This window comes from Arvicanthis niloticus, chromosome 22 (assembly GCF_011762505.2).
Source record: "Arvicanthis niloticus isolate mArvNil1 chromosome 22, mArvNil1.pat.X, whole genome shotgun sequence".
Classification (NCBI taxonomy): domain Eukaryota; kingdom Metazoa; phylum Chordata; class Mammalia; order Rodentia; family Muridae; genus Arvicanthis; species Arvicanthis niloticus.
The window spans coordinates 41,836,486-41,860,581 of record NC_133429.1 but is presented as its reverse complement, the minus strand read 5'-3'; the positions used below and the strand labels follow the sequence as shown (position 1 = coordinate 41,860,581).

Genomic DNA, 24,096 nt, shown 5'->3' with positions numbered 1-24,096 from the left:
GTGCCAGTAGGACTGTCCCGGAATTCAGGGCTGAGACCCACACACGGCAGTCACTATTCCAGAAGCTGGAAGGACATGACATATACTAGAGCAGGACTCAAAGCATTTCCTGTAGGGATTCTGGTAAACTGGGGCAGCGGGGAGGGTCGTGTATGTGGAGGTCAGAGGTCTGGCATCTTCCACAACTGCTCTTTCAGATAACTTTGAGTCTTTCCCTGAACTTGAGCTCATTCATGTGCATAGACTTGCTGGCCAGCAGGTCACATTTCTTCTCTTTAGTCACCTGGTCACAAATGATCTTCACTAATGGAACCCTCGTCTCCCTAGTATGGAGGCGCATGTTCATGTTCAAGGGCCTACCCTTGTATATGGGTGCTGGGAATCCAAACTTGGGTCTTCACACTTCCACAGTGAGCGTTTACCAATGGGGCTTAAGTTAAAACCGGAGTGACCAAATGTCAAAAGAAACTGGGTGAACAGCCAAAGATCACAGAGAGCCTCAGAGCCTCTATTACCGGCATCGTTGAGGTTGTGAGTTCCAGGACAAATGTATATAGATCCCCGGAAGTGATCTCTCTAACTTCAGAAACCCAACAGTGCCGCTGAAACTTAAAACTAAGGGCACAGTGTCAACATAAGGCAGCGCCCACGATAAAAGGGTAAAGGACTCTGTCTGCAGCATCTTAGTTCATGCGCACTGATTTATCTAGTTTCCCCTCACAGTTATTGGCAACTACAAAAAGGAGCAGAGACCTTGAATACCATCCACGCTCCACCTCCGTTTTATTTGTTGATACTGGGGTCAAACCCAGAGCCTGTATGCATCGGGGATTAGAGTTCTATTATTGAGGTACACGTGTGACCAGCTTTATCTTGTTACCATCAGAAAAATGTATTTTTTAAATATTCACTAGTTTTTCAGTGAGCTACTGGGTAACTTGAGGAAGGACTATTACACTAATTTTAAGCTTCTCCTGGTATCATTTTGTGCTTTTTTTCTATAGCGTTTGAGTACATGCATTCCTGGCAGTGTACCTGGCACTTTACAGTCTCAGAGCCAAGTAACCTTATTCTGATACATTTCTTTCCTGTGAGGATAATTTTTTTCTGAGCAGATACACAGTTCTCAACATTCCTAGGATCTGCAAAGCCCCTGGTTTTACTCGGCACAATAAGGTGGTGGATCTGACTAGAATAACATTTCAGATGGAATGCTAAATTTAAATAATTAAAATTAAAATAGTATACAGAGGAAGATTCAACTAACACCTATCATTGGTATGTAGAGTCGGGGTAGTCAGACTATTTCCAGGTCTGTTCATAAAACAATACTAAGTTAGATAATAGCCATCAATGTTTACATACACAGCATTTCCCAAATGGATATATTCATATGTATTTTAACCAAGCATCCAGAGAAACTGATTCTGAATGATGCACTCTGGGAAATGCTACGCTTTATCATTATTTTAAGCTACACAATATTGAAACTGAGGTCCACTTGTTTTAATTACACAATAACCTGTACATGTAACAGTCCACCTGAACTAAAGGCTGCTGGTCTTCTCAGTATCTGAAAACCCTAAAGATATATAAAAGAAAATGTCAAACTCCAAGATCTCCACATAAAATATCATTTATTATGAATTATAAAATAATAAACACTTCAAGTAAGCACTACTTGTAAAATCCACTGATGTCCTTTTAAAGATGTCTTTAGTTACTAGTGGGTGGGGAACTTGTGCATATGAATGCAGGTGTCGGGGGGAAGGCCACAAGAGGGCGCATCCCGGGGAGCTGGTTTTGAGCCACCCAACAAGAAACAGAAGTTGAGTCTTCCTCGGGCTCTTGATACCCTACTTTTGAATATGACAATATAGCTTTCTGCCCAAACTTTGTTGATATAGGCATGTTTCATCTGAGGCACTGAGTATAACAGCCATTTTGTAAATGCTCACAAGATTGAGGTGTCTGACAATACTCATATCAAGCAGTATCCAGTCACGACTTCAGCAGAACGTTCTTTCACCACCAAAGCTATTTTATTCAAGTTCCCAACACAAATGAGTTATTTTGGTTTTGAATTACAGAATTAAGTCCAAACTGAAAACAATTAGCTTCTCTCTCTCTCTCTTTTTTTTTTTTTTTTTTTTTGGGGGGGGGGTCTGTTTTCTTGGTTTTTTTCGAGTTTCTCTGTGTAAAAGAGCCCTGGGTATCTTGGAATTGCTCTGTAGATCAGGCTGGCTTCGAACTCACAGAGATCCACCTGTTTCTGTCTCCTGAGTGCTGGGATTAAAGGGGTGCACCACCATGCCTGGCCCCCTTTCCAGTCTTTACAGGTCTACCAGGCCAGGCCCTTCTTGGCCTTTGCTCTGCTTTTCCCCCGTTTCTTTTCTCTCTTGGCCTTCAGTCTTTTTCTTTGCCTCTGGTTCATCCACACTGGGTACTGGCCATGCTGGTCTAGAAGAGTCTTTCTGTTTCTCTTAATTTCAGTTTCCATTTTCATGTCATCTAAATTAGAAACAAGAATAAAATGAGGAGTTATTAACATCCACACATGACAACTCTTGAGATTATGCGAGCGCAGAAGCATCAGAGTCTAAAATCAAAACAAGGAAACCACTTTATAAAAACCTTTCACTCCTTACAGCAAAGTCAGACATAAGCCACACATGTTGCTGCTCATGGAGGAAGAACAACGTGCAGCCAGGTCCCTGGAGCTGGTGTTCCAGTTGGCTGTGAACCACCTGACACAGCAGCTGGAAATTAACTCTGCAGGGGCTCCAAGAGCTGAGCCATCTCTTCTGCCCTGAAAAATTAACATTTTAAGCAAGTAAGCAAGCAAGTCTGGTTTACAGTTTAAAAGGAAGTGCAGAGAGGGAAGCAGAAAGGCTGGAATCAAAGAATGGGCAACTTCCGGCCATGCAGTTTTGGTCTAACAAGTAATGCTTTGGTGTAGACACAAGGGACAAAGAAAGAAAGGGGACAGCTGCATTTTTGGCCCAAGAAACTGTGCAGGCCGCTGCACTGGGGACATAAAGAGGAACGTATTCGAGGGTAGACGGAGCAAGCCTTACTGACATGTCTAAGCTGGGGGATTCCCCTGTCTCCACTTCTATTCCCACTCTGCTCCTGAAATACTACAAGTGAGGGCAACAACACATTCTCCAGGCAGAAAATGAGAGAATGCTTCTCTAAGGATGCTGAGAAACAAGAAGAAGCACGGATTCTAAAAGGAGATACCCCCCTCCCCAAAAGCCAGAAGTCCTCCAATTATTCCACAAGCCTCCTTGCTGCAGCTCCATCATCCTGATGCTTCCTCCCTCCCAGTCTCCATGTCAGTGCCTTGCTTACTATGAACAACGCCACACCAGGTGTTTGAGAAGAGGGCTAGACAGTGTGAAGGGAACACAAGTGAAAGCAAGTGGGTAGAGCTCAACAGAAAACAAACACTGCAGACATATCTGACCAAATTTCAGAAGCAAACAATACCCCAACGAGATACAATATATACCCATTAAGAGCAAGAAGCTATTCAAGGGAATAGTCAAAGTTAAAAATAAAAGTTTTGGAATGAAAAAAATAGAACACTATACTAAGATCCTACAAGATAAAATTAAGAAAATTAGGAAACACAAAAGCCAGAAGGAAAGGAAAGAATCATCCCAAGAGACTCAAAGATGCCCAGAATTTATAAGGAATGTTTAGAATCCACACAAGACAGAAACAACCAAAACTTAAAAACAGTTAAACTGCAGTGAAATAGTTCAGACATATGACAATGAAAAACAGCAACAGCAGCAACACCACCACCTCCCCCAACCCCCAACAACCTGGAAAGCAAGCCCATGCATTGCTGGGTGGGATATAAAATGTTCTGACTGGTGCAGAAAAGAGCAAAGAATTACTGTATGAGTCATGTTCCACTTCTAAGTTCACACCCCAAAGCACTGTAAATGGTATTTAAAAAGGTGGACACTAAGATTTAACAGACCACAGAAGCATGAAAGCGACCCAGATGCCAACCACAGGGAAATTAAATGAGGTATATATGTCAATCCAGTATTGTCTTTAGGAGGGAAGTATTGATATCTGCTAATACATGAAATTCAGAATGCGATCGTAAGCTACAAAGCGTGACACAGAAGACCAACTGCATCAGCAGCTTCTGTCTCAGGGCTGGAAGGAGAGAGAGGGTAACTCCTAGATACGTGCAGTGTTTTCTTTTAGTGCAGTGTTTTCTTTTAGATCGACGGCAGTGCTTTGGATCCAGAGGTGATGGCAGCAAAGCGCCAAGACTGCACTTCAAGGTCACTGCTGCACAGACTGAGATGGTCGAAGCCATTTAAAATGAAAACACCTAGAAAAGAGTTGCCAACTAGAGGTGGCATGTGTGTGCTGAAGGGGACACAGCAAGTTCAAGTGTCAAACCTCTCAAGGGCAGCGAATCGAAGCAGACGGACAGGAACCAAACAGGAGGTTTTCCTCTTTGGAAGAATGGGATGCTAACACTTAGGATCAAAGGCACTGACAGCTCTTACGTGGCTATCCTAAGAGTGCCTTTGCTTAAAAATGCACACTGGTGTTAATACACTGCTCGGATCCTAAGCTCGGTCTTGTACTACCATCAACTCCCGAGACATTCAAGCTGCTATGTAATCGCTGAAGATTCATTCTAAATAACCCACAGATGCTTAGTCATAAACACTGACTGAGACAGCACAGAGTCTCTAGTGGAAAATGTAAGCTTCCAAGGATAAAGCCATGACCACACCGGGCACGTCAGGTGTAGAGTGAGCACGTGACCACACCGGCACGTCAGGTGTGCAGAGTGAGCACGTGACCACACCGGGCACGTCAGGTGTACAGAGTGAGCACGTGACCACTCCATGTGTGGCTGAAGAGAAAGTGGTTATTGTAGAAATGAGGGAAGGTACTGTCAGAGGCATCTAGAAGAGTCCAGAGCAGGAGAGAAAGTAGGAGACTACACATGGCCAGTAGACTGAACCAGGCCATGAGAGGAGAGAAAGGGGACAGGGGTGGGGGTGGGAGAGTCGAGAGAGGAGCCGAGAGCCAAGAGAGGGAAGGCATGGCCGAGATGGTAGTTCTATGGGAGTGAGGCGCAGGGAGAGGAAGGTATGTGAAGTAGAGACTTTTTTTTGGGGGGGGGGGGGGCAGAGCTCAGAGGAGCCAGGGTCCCAGCATGTACTTTGGTATCTAATAGGCGCCACAGCTAGCCAGGTGTCCCCATTTCTTTTGGACTTGACATGAGGGACAAGTAGAAACGGGAAGAAGACAGCTTTCAAAAAAGGGACCCGAAGAGAAAAGTTGATTTAAAAAAAAAAAAAAAAATCAGGTAAATAAAGCACAGCAGCTCACCCTTATCATCATCCGCCTCACGCTGCACTTCCTCACACTGCATCCTCTCCTGGCCATGTTTGGGTGCCACCACAGTTGCTATCTCTTCGATGTCTTTCATTAGAGCATCACCGTCAACTCTGAGGATGCTTTTAAGTCTGTTGAGCTCCCTGGGTGCATTCTTCTTTCTCTTCTCCGCACGCATCTTCCTTTTCCATTTACTCCGCAAGCTTTTGGCCATGCTTCACCTGGCAGCTAGCACAAACAAAAGAAAGAACACAAACAGAAGGTTTACTGTTTACAAGCGAATGGCCGGGCAGCTATCTCTCCAGAACTGGAACAAATGTCAGAAAAGCTGTGCGATGCCTTCACGCGTAGCTCATGTGAGGATCTATGCAGAGCATGCAACAATTAAGTACAGAGACGTCAGGCCTCTCTAAGTCAGGGACAAATAATAATAATTCGAGTCGTTCCCAAAGCTGCTCACTAGATACAGAAAGCTGGCAGCACTGCTTTAAAATTGCCCTCCTGCTTTTCTCGCTTTTCTCCCTTCTCTCAGTCTTCTATCCTTCACTAAGTGTTTAAAAGCTTAAAACCTAGCTCTCTAATGACTTCTCCCCTCGTGTCTCCAGGCATCGAAGTTCATCCGGCTGCGCTCAGGCCTCCAACTCTCCCTTTCCTCTCTAGCCCCACTCGCAAGCTCCAGTCACGCCTGCATGAAGTTCTACGTCTGGAAATCGCCCTCTTCAAGGCTTGCTCTTCTCCTCAGACTTTCTAAGTACTGTTTCAACCCGAGGCTACCGTCACCCTCTGCGGACTGCGGGGCCGCCGGATCTCTCGGGGCCACCGCTGTGCACACAGGGACAGGTTATGTGAGCCGTGGGGTGGCTAGGTGAGTATTCCCTAAACGTCAGCAATCATCAGTTGTCTAAAACGACCCAAACTCCGTGTGGAGGGTTGCGGTCACCCACCCTGCGGATCGAAATCTACCTGAGCGCCGCTCGCCACAGCACCGGGAGAGCCTGGCGCTGCCATGAACATTCTGAGCCTCGCCCTCCCGAGCCCCGCACAGCGACGACGCGCCCAGGGTTCGCCGCGGAGACAGGGTCCGAGCCAGTCCCCTACGCCGCAGATCCGAACCCAAAGCCCACGCAACTCACCTGAGAAACACGATCGATCGTACACCACGCGCAGGACGCCAACCGGAAGCCCCGACACTTCCGGCTTCCGTCCAGGGCCGGCGCACAGCATGCCGGGATTCCTGAGAGGCGTGGTCCAAGCGGGGGCCGACCGGCTCTCTCGGTGATCAGTTTCAGAAGACATAGTGTTTGGAGAAAAAGAAGGGATTTCCTGTCGGGAGTGACAAATTCTAAATCAAGCCATCTCAAAGCCTTGGATGGGACAAGCCTGGCCGGGGCCCCTGCTTGGGACAGCCTCACCGATAGAGGATACCCAAGGGATTGATGGCTCAGTTCTGATCATTCTGTTGTCCTTTCTGAGTTTTTTAAATTGCAGCCTAGAAAATTTCCTATTTCTGCTGAGGATCCTAGAAGGTACGCGGATGTGAGAATATATCAAATTGTACAACTTAAATATGTCAAATCGACCGCATGCCAATTATATTTCAACGTGTCACCCAACACAGAAAATAATCTTTCCTTAAAGGGTAAAATAAGCTATTTCAATCAATGTTGATTTGTCCAAACTATTACATACCTGACACAAAGCTAACCTAGGGTGACTGAGGTTACAAAAAAAAAAAAAAAAAAAGAGTTTGGTTTTGGATGTGCTTCTAATATAGCACAATCTATATAGGATACAGAAATCTCTTTAACATTTGTGGAAGATATGGGTGAGTAGTGTCTCAGAGCCTAGACAGTACCTCGTTCATTGGTCTTCAACAGGTGGTTAGGCAGCAAATGTTAACTACTCAGTCTTACCTGGGAGTAGTGTTTTCAACAGATACAAGTATGCATGTGCGGCACATGTGTGCCCGGTACCAACGGAGGCCAGAAGAGGTCCTCTCATCCCTTGAACTGGATTTACAGTTGGTTGTGAGTCACCCTGGGCTTGTTAGGGTTTCCGTTACTGTGAAGACACCATGACTGAAGCAACTCTTATAAAGGACAACATTTACTTGGGACTGGCTTAGTTTCAGAGGTTCAGTCCATTATCATCATGGCAGGAAGCATGGCAGCCTGCAGGCAGACTTGATGCTGGAGAAGCCTAGATCTGAAGGCAGCCAGGAGGGTCTCTTCTGAACTGGGTGGAGCTTGAACACTAGGAGACCTCAAAGCCCGCCTACTCAGTGACACACTTCCTCCAATTAAGTAACACCTATTCCACCAAGGCCACACCTCCCGATAGTGCCACTTCCCATGAGTCAAGCATATCCAAACCTTCACAGAACTGAACCCAGGTCTTCTGCAAAAGCAACAGGTGCTCTTAACCATGTTTCCAGCCCCCAAGAGTTATCTTTAATGATGTCTTATAAACTTCCTGTTTGGCAGCCAGGAGAATTGTGTCTTCTGGAACAAACCATGCATATAGTAAAGCAAGTTCTGAAAATTTTACCACAGGCAAAACACCCATGGCATTAAAACAAAAGGAAGCAAGCATGCACTGGGTTTTAAAAATTAAGCTTACAGGTACTCTAAATCACCAGCTTTTTGTTTCATGTAGCAAAGGCTGTGGCTTTTGAACAGAAATTTGGAAAATGAAATAAACCTGTTATGTATTAAGATACATTCCACAATTTGGCCTGACAAAGCTCTTATGAAAGCTAACCATATGAAGTTTGTTACCAGGAAATATAAACATCATTCATTTTTATCAAATATATTTTATACCAGTGATTTTCCATTTATAAACTCGGCATTTTCAGAAGCGAACAGTGAGCTGACAAATGGCTCAATGATCCTGAGGGACACTTGCTATTCTTTTAGAGAACTCCAGTGCAGTTTCCATGTTAGAACTGCCTGTAACGCCAGCGCCAGGTGACACAACAACCCCTTCTGGCCTCTGCAGACACCAAACATACACATGCTACATATACATACGTGCATGCAAAACACTTATAAAAAATAATAAAATAAGCCAGGCAGGTGGTACATGCCTGTATTCCCAGAACACAGGAAGCTGACATAGTAAGATCCTGAGTTAGAGGTCATATTGGACTACACAGAGACCCTGCATCAATTGATGAAAAAGGAAAAAACATTTTAATAACTCTTGCCTAAGACTTTAAGTCAAGGATTTGGAAATGAGGAAAAAACAGAGAATAGTAAGATTTTAAAGTGTAGAATACAGAATGCCAATAAAGATCACAAATGCTTTTAATATTTAAGTATAATTCAAACTTTTTTCATAATAAAACTGTCTCTGAATACTGTTCAGTTACTTTTTATTAACTGCTTCCAGAAACTTCAGCAGGTGCAGGAAGAGATTGATGATATCCATGTAGAGACTGATGGCCGCTAACACGTACTCTTCGGGAGAGAGTCGGTGCATCAGCGAGTGGGTGTCATAGATGATGAATCCACAGAAGAGGAGGGCGCCTAGAGAGGCCAAGACCAGCTCCACTGTCTCACTATAAAAAAACACCTACAAGCCAGGGAGTAAGGAAAACGTTCATACTCAGGAATTACGTTAGACCCACTTCAGTGACTTTTAATACAATCTTCTGCCAGTAGCATGAGTGACAAGGACACACAACACTGAGGTATGAAGACAGATGCTGCAAGCGCAAGTCAGGCAAAGTGAAACTCATGTTTGCCTGTTAAGCAGTTATCTTTCAGTTAAGTTCACTACTTGACTTTGACATGAACTGTTTAGAATTAAACTTTTTGTGACACTGGCTCATTTCCTGGGGGCGGGGACTATGCGTACCACAGCAGCATGCGTGAATGTGGACATCACAAGAGGCCTTGCACTCTGTGGGCCTCAGGGATCGACTTCAGGCCCCGGGCTTAAAGGCAAGCACCTCTAATCTCATTGGCCCCGTTGTTTTCAGAGTTAAGTGAGCCACTCAGAGGTTGGCAGCTCTAAGTCAGGGCCTTTCCTGTACAATTTCTCTTGTTTGTGCATCCATCTTTTTCTCAATCAGTGATAATGATTAACATAAAACCATGACTCTCACTGAAATTATTGTATATTCTATATATAAATGCTCTAGATATTTATGACTAAGTGTCCTCTATAAATGACACTCAGGGATTTTAGGTGACTTATGCTGACATAGGTAGAGTTATATTTGAGTTAACTGATCTAAAACAACTCACCTTCAAAAATCCTGCCAAGCACAAAATCCACAAACCAGCAAACAGCCTGTAAACAACAACAACAACAAAAAAGGCTAATGGGTTACAATATTCCTCACTAAAACACTTTTTTAAAATAAAAAAAATTATGTGTCTGAGTGTTTTGTCTGCATGTATGCATGTGTATCATATGCCTGCTGATAACTGAAGAAGTCAGAAGAGGGTACCAGGTTCTTTGGAAATGGAATTGGGAATGATTGAGAGCCACCATGAGAATGTTGGGAACAAAACCCAGGTCCCCTGCAAGAGTAGCAAATGTTCTTACCCAGTAAACCACCTCTCCAGCCCCCAAACACCTTTTAAGCCCATTCTTCATTATTTCTTCATATAATTTTATGAAGAAGTAACTCCAGATTTTTGCTGCAGAATAACTAAAATGTAAGGACTCATAAACATTTGATTAGAGCAACAGAAATGAGATTAGAACCAAGGCTGAACCCAGACCGGCTCCCAATGCACACAAGCCTCAGCTCTCTAAAGGGCTCTCCTTTGGGGACATAGAGGAGGGCAGACACAATCACCTTCCTTTCACCAGATAAAAGAAGAAAACAACTAAAAGTGGCAGCCCTTCTGTGGGGAGCTGACAGAAGGCGGCTATCATCCTGGCAGCCATCTTGAGCCATATACCCTGACAAGAGACTTGATTACATTAGCCTACAACAGCTGAGCACACTATGATAACATCTTGTTTTAGATACCCAGGATCTTCCCTTGGGTGTGTGAGACTTAAAGGTGTGATTTAGAGCTGAGACTTAAGGGCGTGACTTAGAGATCAGATTTAGAGACAAGGCCTAAGGGTGTGACTTAAAGGCGTGACTTAGAGGCGTGGCTTAGAAGTGAGACATATAAAAGGCAAGAGGCAGACAGAAGAGTTCAGTACAACTTGGAGTAGGAATTAGGCATTGAGGAAGAAGACATTAGGTATTAGGCACTTGGCACTTGGAGGAAGAACTTGGAACTTGGAGGCACTAGGGACTAGAAACTAGGGACTAGGAACTCAAGACTTGAGACTTGGAGAGAAGAAGAGAGACTGAAGAATAAACAGGAATAAAGAATAAACTGGTCTCCATTCTTCACGTCCATCCTCACTCTTCACTCTCTCTCTTGCTGAACCCGACCCGCAGACTGGAGCAGCTTGGGGCAGTGCAGGCTCTAACAACTTAGCTCCCAAGGCTTTTGGCAGTGCGGGTTCCAACATTGACAGAACGGTCCAAGACATTTTGGACCCCAAACGTGGGGTAGAGCAGTTCTCAACATTTCTGGCCCCCAAGCGTGGGGCAGCTTGGGCCACAACACCCTTCTCCATGAATGCTCCTGCGGAGAAGGGCCTAGTCCCCGTACTCAGAGACGGCTTTGTATTAGCCTCCATGTTAAACAGACAGACACCAATACAACAGCATTTCCTGACTACCTGTAACATAGTGTGTGTGTGTGTGTGTGTGTGTGTGTGTGTCCCAAGACTTAGTACTTACCCTGCTCCAAATTTGGTGAAATCCCTCTTTGATTGTAGAGTATAAGCAGTCAAGCCAAGAAAGACTGCAGTAGTCATTATAAATGCTTGCAGAACCAGATACACATCATAGAAAGTAACTGTAAAAATAAACCTATTAAAACATGCACAAACAGCCAAGACAAACAGCCTTGCCTAGGACAACAGAAAAATTCTCTTGCATTTTAGCTGTTTTAATGTTTGTGATGTGTGTATTAATTATCTATACATAATGGGTTTGCTGTAGCATCCCCACACACGTTCACAGCATATCTAATCATATCCACCCCACTCCTCTCTGGTCCTCCACTCTCACTCTCTTCTATTCCAACTATCAAGACAAACAATTAAAATGATTTATAAAACCACACACATAGTAAAATTTAAATACTCCAAAATAGTTATTAATACAAAATAAGCAGGTCACATTATCTTATAGTTAACCAAACTGCTATCGATGACCAGGTCTGGCTCCATTAGCACTTATCAGAGTCTTTGTAAGGTCCCTGTGGTTAAGGATGGCAGTGATCTGGCTGTGCCTTCCTAAACAGTGGCAGCAATGTTAGCCATCACCTAGACGGCTCAATCAGCTGAGCAGCCTGACCCAAGGCAACTGAGCAAGGAAAACATTCAGGATGTCTGAGATGGCCTGCCATTTACCCACAGCACAGAGGACCAAATGGTTAGGAGCGGCAACGGCAGAACAGGAAGAGGGATAAACAACATCTTTCTCCAAAGGAGCGACTTGCTGGTCCTCAAACAGTTAACTGGGGTCTCTGGCACCACAGTAACCCACCTGCGAACACTCCGATTGTTTATTTTGGTTCTCTGAATTGTTCGTTTGAGACATTATTAGGGGACATCACATAATTATAGCAGACACTTGGCCAGGAAACACATGAAATACAGAAATAGAAATGAACACACATCCTGTGTGCCATTTGGGGGAACGGAGATGAAGCAGCCACAACTCAATGGGGGCACTTCTTAGGGAGTGGGGTGTGACAGAGGAGACCTTGGAAGTAGGAGAGATCAACTCTAGTATCTCTTCTCTATCAACAGGAAATCATAAATGAAAAGGTATTCTCCAATCCGTCTGCTTCCCCACTTCCTCTCAGCTTGGCTGACCTATGTAAAGTATAAATATTTGACTTGTGCTTATCGACAATCTTCATAAATGTCATGTTTTTAATATAACAGCCCATGAGTTAAAGTTTAACCCCAAATACCTTGTTACTAGAAAGATTTTATCCACAGTAAAACAGCAACACATAAAGGGACTTACCAACAGTGGCCACGGCCAGGGCTTCCAACAGTGTCTAGGAAAAGAAACTCTCATTAAGGGACGCATGAAAATGGCCAGTGTCCCACACACACACCCTCATGTCTACCAGTCCAGTGTGGTCCCATGGGGACGGTCTCACGTGAGCTTCTGAGGAACCTGTGACATGCATGGGGCAGGACAGTGTAATCCCAAGGTAATGACAAGGAGGCCTCGATGCACTGTGGATATTGCGTGCTCTTTGTGGCTCTGTAAGCTTTAGCCACGTTTTTGTAACAGGAGGTTAAACAATGGAATTGACATAGAAAAGTGGATTTCCTCTTGTCGTGTGCCGATGCGTGTAGCATGAAAGCAACCCCTCCCTGTATGAAAGCTCCCGCAGGAGACAGGAGACTGCAAATACAACTATAGTGAAGAACAGGGTCGCACCAAGCCCACTGCATCACTCGAAATAGTGCTTTTTGAAAACATAAGTACACACATGCACATGCACCCTGGCAGAGCTGGTTAAACTCCTTTCCCTCTTACTTTGCTGCTGAAGGACAAAACAAAACTCAACAATGAAGAAACATCGTCAGGAGGTCAGGGAGCAATGAGAGGAAGGAGCTGTGCTCTATGCACTTCTTTGTTAAACAGCTTCAGCGAAGCACAGGATGAACAGGTCACGTGGTAACAAGTGGCATCTTGCTCAGGAAACCTTTGGCTAAAGCTTTTCTATTCAGAGCTGGGCAAAAGGGGGTCTATCCTGTGCTACAAAGAAATCAGTCTTTCTAAATAGAGGCTGCAACAAATTTGAAGATAGTAGCTTTTTAAAAAAGATTTATTTTTATCCTATGTGTACCAGTGTTTGCCTATATGTATCCTATATGTAATTATGTTTGTGTGTATACCATGTACATGTGAAGACCAGAAGAGGATGTCAGATGTCCTAGAACTGAACTAGAGTTTAATATGTTGTGAGCCACCACGTGGGTGCTGGGAGCTGAACCCTGATCCACTACAAGAGTAGTCAGTGCTCTCAACCACTGAGCCGTCACTCCAGAGTTGTTTTGAGTTTATCGTTATTATATGTGCCCAGGACATGTGCATGGGCAGAGTCTTCAGGCAGAGGAAAGAACTTTGTGGAGGTGGGTCACTCCTACCCTTATGTGGGCTTTACATTTATAGTTCAGGGACTGAGCTCAGCTCATCAGACATCGTTACTGACGGAGTCAGCCTGCCGGCCCACTCGGCCTTAGGTTTCATTTATTTTTAGGTTTTCATTTTTTTGTCTGTTTGTTTGCCTCCTCCTTGTCTCCCATTGCACAGATGAGGTAGACACTGTGGTCTGACCAAGGACTGCACACTACATATTTGTTAACATCTACACTGTGATCTGCATAGGCAGATACTTTCTTTCAGGGTCTGAAGGAGTAAAGCAGGGGCAGTGGGAGCTACAGCAGAAGACCGAACTGTGTGGGCTGATGGGAGACTGTCAGGCCAGAGTAAGAAGGGATCTGGTGGGCAAGGGCAGGCGTGGAACAGAGAGGCGGCTCGGAGAACACAGCCTGCCACTCAGTTACCCCATAGTATTGCCTCCAGAACCTTCCTTCAGCTCTTCAGACTGGGAGGTGCGAGCGGCTCCTACACCCTGAAAATGAACTCCTCTCTGAGACAGCCTGGGCTGGGGCTCATATGCTTACACAAATTAAGATTTAAATTAATACATTTTAAATGAATAATTTTTAAAGTCATGAGCACCACTTTAATATGAACCATTAGCAGAACCAAATTCCTTTATTTGAAGCATTTGACTTACTGCAAATGTAAAAGTGGTCTTTTTACTCTGATCTGACAATACATACTGCATTTCCAATGTCTTGGAGAAAACTGTCAGGGGACAGTATTGGAGGAAACTTGTCATGAGATGAGACGGAAGAACGTGAAACTACACAGAGCTTTACCAACCTTACTTGAATTAAAATGAGGTTTTTATAGATGTCAACTGCGATTTTAATTTTAACAACTGTCTCAGCAAGTAAATAGAACCTAATGTTAGGTTCTCCCATCTATAAATTTATAACAAGTTAAAAAACAAAAACTGACCCCTTAAGAAAACTGAGAGAAGATGTGAAACTAACAGAATTAATCATGAGCTGGACTCTCTAAGTTAAAGGCACAATACACTCTCCTGCTCTAACTTCCAGAAAGCTAGAGGCACAAAGTGTCGCACAGATATATACCTTACAATTTTCATTTTCTACATATACAAGAAGGCCTTGCCAAATGTCACAAATGCAGAGGGTTGAGAGGCCAGGTTGCTGTGTTTGCCACTAAATCCTAATAACAGAAGAACCACTACAGCAGACGACAGTTACGAGTGCTCAAAGAATATGCATGTGTAAGTAATTTCCTAATGCGATCTAAGTAAAACTTCAGGGCCGGGGCGATGGCTCTGGCTGGGGCGGTGGGCCTGTGGGTAAAGCTTCTGCTGTGTAAGCAGGAGGACCTGAGTTCGGATCCCAGAGCCCTGGTGCGGTGAGGGACGGGTGAGGGACGGGTGAGCGACGTCTGTAACCCGCGTGCTGGAGGGCGGAGACTGGCGGGTCCCTGGGGCTTAGCACTCAGCAAATCTAGCTGAGATGGTACGTTCAAACCTGCTGAGACCCTGTCTTAAAATCAAGGTGGACAACGAAAGAGGAAGCCACCTAGGGCCGGCCACTGACCCCACATGCTAATGCACGGACAGCATCAAAGTACTCACGAATGCGAAGAGCAGATAGAGGTTCAGAGGATGTGTGTGTCTGTGTACAGTCAGCGCAAAGACCAAGCCCAGAGATCCCAGAGCAAACACCACAATTAAGGCAGGGCTGAAAGACATAACATTAAAAACTATTTCAAGCGTAAAAATAGCTGGGATGACGGTATACAACTTAGTAAAATCTATGTATTCTCTATGTTCTTAGAATTGCAAGAAAAAAATCTGGATCCATACAAAATTTTAAAACAACAACAACAACAAAACAAAAACACAACAACTTATTTGCTAACCGGAAAACTTGAAGGGTATGGAGGGCCTATAAAAGAGTGGGAGGGTCTGTAAGAGGGTGGGAGGGGCTATAAAGAGTGGGCGGGTCTGTAAGAGGGTGGGAGGGTAAAGTGGGAGGGGCTATAAAAGAGTGGGAGGGTCTGTAAGAGGGTGGGAGAGTCTGTAAGAGGGTAGGAAGGGCTGTAAGAGGGTGGGAAGGGCTGTAGAAGAGTGGGAGGGGCTATGAGAGTATGGGAGGGGCTCTTTAGCTTTCCTTTACTGATGTCCTTCACAGTGCAGTAATATTTGTAATTAGCAAAGTATTTTGTTAAGTAAAATACAATAAACAAAGGATATTAAATTAGAAGTGAATTTTACACATGGCTACTCTTTTAGGGTATTTACCACAGGGCTATACTTTAAATAACTATATCCCAGAATGGCCAACCAACAGTTTAAGACCTCCTTTGGTAGGAGGAGGAGAGACAATCTACTTCTTAGAAAATAGTTATTCTTCATTTTTTTTTTTTTTCAAATAAAGAAACCATCTTATCTTTAGCCACATAAATAGTTATGCTGAGAAGAAAATCTTTACTAAATGATAGATCAGGTGCAGAAACTTCTCGGTAAAATCATTCTGTCAACGAAACAAGATTAACATGACCACATATTTTTCACATAACTTTATTTTGCAAGTATAGTCTTGGGCTTTGGGGACAAGATGGTAACAAGACGGATGGCACAATTAAATACAATAAAATGAAATAACTGTGATGTATACAGAACAATATTTTTTCTTTTATATTTTTTTTGAAGTTTTACTTATTTTGTGTGTTGTAGGGGGAGGGGCATGGGCATCTGAGAGCCAGTGCGCATGTGTGGAGTTATGGGGGTCGATTTTCTCTTTCTACCTCCCTGGTTCTGCGGCTCATTACCCCATCATAGTCTTCCCAGGTGGAGCCACCTCAGCGGCCTGCAGTACAAACTCTTAATTAATTCTAGATGGTTTAATGCTATAAAACTATACATTAAGATGAGGTGAAATAACGTGTGGTGAAATATTCTCCTATATGAAAAACAAATCAGGCTCACAGAGGTGAGATGACAGACGTTTATCATAGAAAACATCAGATGAAATGTCTGGAAATGATTTAGAATCGTCTCCTCTTACCTTTCATGGACAAATGTGCGCAAAGCCTGGAAATACAGGAACAGGGCAGAGGTCACTGTAGTTAGGAGGACTTGCAGAGAGAGGATGCTGTAGACTTTTCTGAGAAAGGCTAGAAGAGAGGGAAATAGTTACATGACTATTTTCCAAAATATCTGTCCCTCTGTCAAGACCAAATTTCTTTGAAAAAACAAGGGTTTCTAGTTTTGTCTTTATTTTGTTTGGTTTGGTGGATGAGAGAGACACAAGCCATGGTTTCAGTGTGGAGTAGAAAAGACGCTAGTGTCAGGGCCTGCTTCCACCGTGTGAGTTCCAGGATTTAACTCAGAAGGCTAGGCTTGGCAGCAAGCACTTTTAAATAATAAAACCTGTAACTAAACCTAGAGGGAGAAAAACAATTAAAAAATTAGAAGGGGTATCTAATTCCCCAAACGCCATGAAGCTTAAAAAATTAAATTAGTGGTCCAGAAAGTTCAAATATTTTCATTATAATAAAGAGAAACTATCAAATGCCTGTTTGTAAAGCATCGAACAAGGGAAAGAAGAAGACGGCAGCAGTTTTACAGAACGGTTCCACTTTGGATATGAAAAACAAACAACATATAGCTAGATATAATGGAAATGCTTTTTTATAATGAAACATCTTAAAATTATAAAGTTCTCTGCCATTCCATAAGTAAAGGAGCTGTCATCATGATTATCTTACTTATGTGCATGGGTGTTTTGCCTGCACGTATGTCTACGCACCACATGCATACAACACCAGAAGAGGCCAGAAAGAGTATTAGATCCTCTGGGGCTGGAGTTACAGAAGGCTGTAAGCAGTTAGGTGATCACTGGGAATTGAATCTAGGTCCTCTGGAAGAAAAGCCAGTGGTGTTAATTGCTGAGACATCTCTCCAGCTCCTAACTATAGTTTTAAGGCCACACTTATGTCTCTTTTGCCCCATATCTCTGTTTCGCTCCTCTACTTTAGCATATTTACTTAAGGGCTGTACTGCCTGCTTTCCCATTCAAATGACAACTCTTGATGACTGTGGACTGACAAGTCAACTGTATACAGCTATATCCAAGTATCTAGTATAGCGCCCACCTCTAAGTAAAGGAATAAGTTCATGTTCACTCACACAACTAAAATGCAAATCAAAGCCAAGATCATGTTCTCTTTCATTTATTTGTTTTACACAAGGTCTCTTTGTATCTCAGGCTGGCTGCTAACTCAGGATATTCCCGCCTCAACTTCCAAATGCTGGGATTGTAAGTGTGTAGGCCACATCCGGCTTAGGAGAATCCTTTAACCTACCCCAAGACTATAAGAACTATGGCCCTCTAGCCTGTAAGTTGGCTTTGTGAGTAAGGCTTTCTTGGGGCTTAGCCACACTCATTCCTCGAGATAGCCTCTAAACCGCTTTTGAACAGCTGGACACAGACTGTATATCTCACAAAGCTGGAAATACTATTTGGCCACTCCCAGATCTATCAAATTGTCAGTTCAGAAATCTTCATAAAAGGACTGGTAAGGGTACAAAAAAGGTATCTTCCTGTATTGTTTGCTGAACAGTCAACAAGTGATAATGTCAATCAAATTTAAAATGCATTTAACCTTTGTATCTATATGAATGAAGAAAGGTAACCCTCAAGAGACAATGGTTAAATAAATCATGGTAATATATACTATGAGTGACACCACATTTTACATGATTGATAAAGCTGTAAGGATAGCTATTTTCAAATATAAGACACAGTGAGTGAACATATAAAATTATGAAACAGGTCTGTAGATAACACGACCTGTGAACTGTAAGGTTGTTCATGAGTGTACAAAATAGCAGTATCTTAATTTTTCCAAATAACACATAGCATGCTGATTTAAAAAAAGACTAGTTTAACACACTGATGTGTATGTTACAGTGGACTAGTTATATCGACTACTCACTGCTATTAACGTATTTAAGGTGAACACTACGCTCAGAAATTGACTCTCACATAATTTCTCTATTATAACTTTAGGGTTCGATGTTTTCCACCAGAAAATCTTGATTAGAAGTACAGCATTCCAAAAGTATCTTTCAGAAAATATATATATTATAAATAGCTCCTTTGTTCATTTTATTTCACTTTTTATATTAAAGGCACGCTTATTGGGAAGCTGGTCTCGGGTGGGCAAAATCACTGGTCCCAAAGACTGAGGCCAGGGAAGCTGTCATGGGAAAATGGGGTTGGAGAGGGAGGAGGGCATGCACACAGAGAAGAGAAGAGAGGGCCTTTGTTTATATTTAAAAGAAACAGCTGAGAATCACTTAATAAACACAGAAGAGGTGGCTTAGTTATCAGCCCAGTTTCCAGGGTTCCTAACTAAAATGTTCCTGAATATTTAGCTGTTCATACAAACAAGTTTCCTGAGTGCTTGAGACCATGATCTGTACTGCTATAGTCATGTGCACTACACAGAAATCAGTCAAGAATAAAACTATGTTAAAAAAAAAAAATAGAGGGGGGAGAAAGAGGGGAAAGGGGGAAGGTACTTTTAGAAACCTAGTTTTGAGTGCCTAGTCCCTAGACTACTGAAACCTAGTTTTGAGTCCCATGCCAAACTACTTCTCACCCAATGTAGAGAAGTTTCAATTGTTTAAATAATTGTTTGGCCCTTACAGCCAAACATACAATGATACATCCTGTTACACTGCAGCAGTTGTCAACTTTAAAGATTAGGGATGGCAAAGCTCCACACTACCAGCCAGACTGTGTTTAATTTTCAGACTCTTAAGTCAAGGGTCTTTCTACAACACTGTCCTATGTTCTAACCCCACTGTGAATATTTCCCAGAACTGAGTAGCTCATCAGAAACGTCCTCTCTCCCCATGAGCTCACCTCACACGTAAAGTGTGAGCTCCGAGGGATGGAATCCCACTTCCTCCTTAGGTTCCTTCACTTCTCAGATGCTTCTTCCTCCCAGAAGTCCCTCCAGACTTGGCATTTGGCACTTTAGAATTTAGCTAAGCTGCCAGAGAAAAGTTATTTCAGCTGCTGGCCAAGTCGATGTTTTTTAAGAACAACAATTGTGACCTGCAAAACTTCTATTTATCTATCTTCGCATCAAGTACAGAGCTCCTGAGGAAAAAAAAAAAGAATCAAATGTATTTATTAAATATCCCTTAATGGTTTAAACTATTCCTTAAGCCTGACCTTGCCTCACTGGGGCCTCTCTCATGGACGCCCTGTGACACACTCAAGACCACCTCTGCAGTTTGATGTTCATGTATTGTTTCTGATAGCTTCCTGCAGCGTCATGTCTGTCACCTTCTGTCCCTGTTATTCCCTGAGCTGACCCAGTGGCTCATGTCATCGTTTCTGAGACCAGCAGGAAACTCTCTGTTCTACCCACTCCCAGTACTTGCTACATATGCCAACTCCCTTCTTATTTCAAGCATTTCTATAAAGAGCAACAAAGTTAAGGTGCGATGAAACTACAGCTCAACATGCCTGATGATCAGACACAATAGTCCTGAACATAAAAAACCAGCAAAGAAGAGTCGACTTCATGACTAAGTGGGATTTACTCCTGGAATGCTAGGATGGTTCAATATATGAACATCAATCAAATGTGATATACCACATTTATAGAATGAAACACATGGGAGGAAATGATGTCATGTCGCTGTCAACTGACACAGAAAACGCATATGACAAAATTCTACTATGATTTGTGAGCTAAGAACCAAAAGAAACCAATTTACCACTGTAAAGAACATATATGAAGGGGCTGGGGAGATGGCTTAGAGGTTAAGAGCACTGGTTACTCCTCCAGCGGTCCTGAGTTCAATTCCCAGCAACCATATGGTGGCTCACAACCATCTCTATGAAGAGATCTGGTGCCCTCTTCTAGTGTGCAGGTGTATATGCAGGCAGAATGCTAAATAAATAAATAAATAAATAACAACAATGAAGGTATATGAAAAGGCCACAGCTTAATCTACACTCCAAGTGCTGAGAATATGGAACTGTTGAGAAAAATATTCCTTCTCTCTCTCTCTCTCCTCATCCCCACCTTTTTGTCCTCTTACAGGGTATCTATTTCATCCCCCCAACCCCGCTGAGGAACACTGAAGAAGAGATGGAAAGAATGTAAGAGCTAGGAAGATAGGAAGGAGTGCTGAGAAACACTGTCTCCAAGCCATGGTCCAGCTGCTGTACTCACGTGCTGACAGCACCTATGGTTCCCTGAACACGACCTGCACAGGGTCAAGCCAGTCAATGTGGATGGGGCTCCTGAGCCCAGGGAAGTTTCAAGAGGAAGTGGGATTCCTTGGGAGCCTGCCCTTACGATGTGAGGTGAGCTCAGAGGGTGAGAGGAAATTTCTCAGGGCTGAAAACAGCGCACCAAATGTCACTGTGGGGAACGTGGCTTTTCACGGTGATGTTAGAAAATAGTAGAATACTGTAGAAAGTGTTGACTCAAGGGTCTGAAAACTAAGGGCCAAGGAGCAGCTGATGGCTACTGGTGGAGAACACAAGTCAGTTTTCTTCCTGCACGGCTGCTAGTAAGTTGCCCTGGCCTAGGTAGATGGTAAATGTAGGTAGCACTGAGTGGATTCAATGTATTAAAACACAAACAAAAGGACAGAAAGGGGAGAAAGGGCTGTTGGAGGGAGTGGGGCTGGACAGGATACATCTTATATATGTATGGAGCTGTCAAAGAATAAATGTAAAATATTGGCTAAGAAAATGAAATACTGCAATCCAAACGCCATGAATCAAATGCATTACCAGAGAAGCTATGAGCAGCTGATGACTCCTGGGGGGAGTGGCTTGAATAAAAACTCATAGATTTAAACACTTAGTATCCAGGGAACGGTACTATTTGAAAAGATTAGAAGGATTAGAAGGTGCGGCCTTGTTGGAGGAAGTCTGTCACTAGCGTGGACTTTCAGGTTTCAAAAGCCCAGGACAAGCCCAGAGTCTGTCTCGTTCTTTGCCTACCCATCAGGGTATAGCTCAGGAACTGCTCTAGCTCCTGCCTGCACGCTTCCATGCTCTACACACCATGATGATAGTGGACTGAGCCTCCCAAACTGTAAGCCAGTCCCAATTGAATGTTTTCTCTTATAAGAGTTGCCATGGTCATGGTGTCTCTTCACAGCAATAGAAGAGTGACTAAGACAAGGAAAGCCAGTTTCCTTTTACAACGCTATATGACTACCCACACTGTATGTCCTACTGCCAAGCTCCTACGGCAGCACGAACTGGACTCAATGTTTTTTGTTTGTTTGTTTGTTTGTTTTTTAAAAACGGAGCACATGAACTTGAAAGGGAAAAACAGTGCAGGGATAAGGAGCAACTGAAGGAAGGGGCTGGGATTCGGGGTAGATCTGATCAAAGCGCATCATATGCATGTGCTAAATGTTCAAACACTAAAGTATTTTTTTTTAATGGGCACTATCAAGGGAATAAAAGGACAGATTGGGAGATAATATTTGCAAAAGATATACCTGGTAAGTCAAAAGAAAGAAAGAAAGAAAGAAAGAAAGAAAGAAAGAAAGGAGGGAGGGAGGGAGGGAGGGAGGGAGGGAGGGAGGGAGGGAGGGAAGGAAGGAAGGAAGGAAGAAAGAAAGAAAGAAAGAAAGAAAGAAAGAAAGAAAGAAAGAGAGAGAGTGAATCTATTAAAACGGCCCAAATCTAAAAGAATGACAGCACCAATTCTGGCAAGGATGAAGAAGAACTCATTCTTTGTTGCTAGGAAGGCAGGGCCAAAGTCTATATTCTTGTGTACGACCCAGCTATCATGTACCTTGGTATTTATCCAAATGAGTTGAAACTATGTACACACAAAAAACCTGCACGTGGGAGTTTACAAAACAGTTTTATCCATCACTGTCCAAAGGTACATGCAACCAAGAGGACGCCTTGAGCTGAAGAAAGAGAGTATGCAGACGCAAACAGAAAGAGGAGGATTCTTATAGAAAGGGCAACTGAGCTATTGGGTCATGGCGGATGGGGGTGGGAAATCTTAAATACACACGGCACTACCAAGTGAATAAAGTAAATCTGAAGGGGAATAAAACACCCAACATATATGATCTCAACTACACGGCACTCTGGAGTAGGCCTGAGAGAAAGGAAGAATGACCAGACACACATATGCTATGACATGGATACACTTTGAAGACATTAACAGAAACACGCCAGTCACAAAGGCTAAAGTGTATGATTTCTTTTTCTTTTTTTTTTTTTTTTACTGGGGCATTCTTAATAGTTTCATAAAGACTGATGGAATGGTTGTCGCCAACAGCAGAGGAGGCAGGCAGTGGCAGTTACTTAATGGTTACAGTTTCACTTTTGCTTTGAAAGATGATAAAGTTCTAGACAGGAGATACAACAGTGTGACAAAACACTACTGTGCTATACGTCAAAGCTAGGGGTGGCAAATTTTCTACTGTGCGTACTTTGTCGTAATTAATACATTTTAAAAGCTGAGCTCACTTGTCAAAAGAATTTCAAAATTCATTACAGGAATACCGGGCTAGGTAAGCACCAAGATTCTTGATGCGTCAGAACCACTTTCAAAAAAAATTTTTTTTTTCCAGAACCGGTTTCAGCTGCCCAGGCAGGCTGCATCGGGTCAGTTTCTGTAAACTGACCTGTGGTTGACAGCGAATTGCGCTTCGTTAGGTGACAAAGAAGAGCTTAAGCTCAAAATAATAACTTTGCGCTGCCGCGACTTGATGTCATTACACCCACGTGTGCGAGTTCTGTACCCCACGGAGCGACTGTAATGACTGAGACGGTAAGGTCTCGGTTGCCAGATGCTCTCAGCACAGGGAACAAGTAAATAAGGGCACAGGCCGGTGATTTCCAACCTTCCCAAAGCTGCGACCCCTTGATACGGATCCTCAAGATGTGCTGACCACCAACCATACAATAAGTTCCGTCGCTACTCCATAACTGTAAGTTTGCTGCTGTCACGAATCATAATGTAAATATCCGATGTGCAGGTGGCCTTAGGCGACCCACAGGTTGAGAATGGCTGGCCCAAGCGATCCGGCCCACACCTCCAGAAGGCAACTATGCCGGGCTCCGGTCACTTGAGAAACTTATTTCCTCCCTGGTCCCCCTGGCCACCCGCCGCATACCCATGCGGATGTGCACGCTGGCCGACGCCACGCAGCTGCCGTAGTTGAAGTCATCCTCGATGGAGGAGCGGGGATAGCGCGGGTCCGTGTCGGCCATGTCGCCAGCAGCACCCGCACCTGCCCCGCCGAGGACGCAGCCTACACTGACCACAACCGCCTTCCGCCACTTCCGGAATGGCCGCCAGACAGAACTAGCCGACCTGCCTAGCTGGAGCGAGCGCCGAACCAGTCGATCGCTCCCATGGAAAAATCTCCACTAGGAGAGGAGGTTGCTTTCTAGTAGGAGACAGATTTCTCTCTCTCTCTCTCTCTCTCTCTCTCTCTCTCTCTCTCTCTCTCTCTC

At 43.6% G+C, this 24,096-nt stretch overlaps 2 protein-coding genes across 3 annotated transcripts; both read right to left on the bottom strand.

The window, feature by feature from the left end:
* Positions 1 to 1,620: 1,620 nt before the first annotated feature.
* On the bottom strand, positions 1,621 to 6,677 carry Llph (LLP homolog, long-term synaptic facilitation factor). 2 transcript variants are annotated; one of them, XM_076920342.1, is made up of 3 exons: positions 6,519 to 6,677; positions 5,380 to 5,613; positions 1,621 to 2,511 (listed from the first exon to the last, which is right to left on the bottom strand). In XM_076920342.1, exons 2-3 carry the CDS (start codon positions 5,597 to 5,599, stop codon positions 2,342 to 2,344), a joined length of 390 nt encoding a protein of 129 aa, XP_076776457.1. In that variant the 5' UTR covers positions 5,600 to 5,613; positions 6,519 to 6,677; the 3' UTR covers positions 1,621 to 2,341. The 2 variants fall into 2 exon arrangements, with proteins under 2 accessions (XP_076776457.1, XP_076776459.1); XM_076920344.1 differs by lacking the exon at positions 6,519 to 6,677 and adding an exon at positions 6,349 to 6,504.
* Positions 6,678 to 8,675: 1,998 nt separating this feature from the next.
* Positions 8,676 to 23,933, bottom strand: Tmbim4 (transmembrane BAX inhibitor motif containing 4). Its single transcript, XM_076920341.1, has 7 exons — positions 23,754 to 23,933; positions 16,627 to 16,735; positions 15,192 to 15,297; positions 12,452 to 12,485; positions 11,150 to 11,267; positions 9,639 to 9,684; positions 8,676 to 8,961 (listed from the first exon to the last, which is right to left on the bottom strand). The coding sequence occupies exons 1-7, from the start codon at positions 23,848 to 23,850 to the stop codon at positions 8,755 to 8,757; spliced, it is 717 nt and encodes a 238-aa protein (XP_076776456.1). The 5' UTR covers positions 23,851 to 23,933; the 3' UTR covers positions 8,676 to 8,754.
* Positions 23,934 to 24,096: the final 163 nt, after the last annotated feature.

Bases quoted from the DNA above. Each gene is read 5' to 3' on its own strand.
- Llph (XM_076920342.1), bottom strand. From the start codon at position 5,599: ATGGCCAAAAGCTTGCGGAGTAAATGGAAAAGGAAGATGCGTGCGGAG. The intron at 2,512-5,379 runs GTGAGCTGCTGT...TTTCTAATTTAG, and splicing joins TGAGGCGGATGATGATAAGG to ATGACATGAAAATGGAAACT.
- Tmbim4 (XM_076920341.1), bottom strand. From the start codon at position 23,850: ATGGCCGACACGGACCCGCGCTATCCCCGCTCCTCCATCGAGGATGAC. The intron at 9,685-11,149 runs GTAAGTACTAAG...TGTTGTTTACAG, and splicing joins TTCACCAAATTTGGAGCAGG to GCTGTTTGCTGGTTTGTGGA. The intron at 8,962-9,638 runs GTGAGTTGTTTT...CCTGGCTTGTAG, and splicing joins GCTTGGCAGGATTTTTGAAG to GTGTTTTTTTATAGTGAGAC.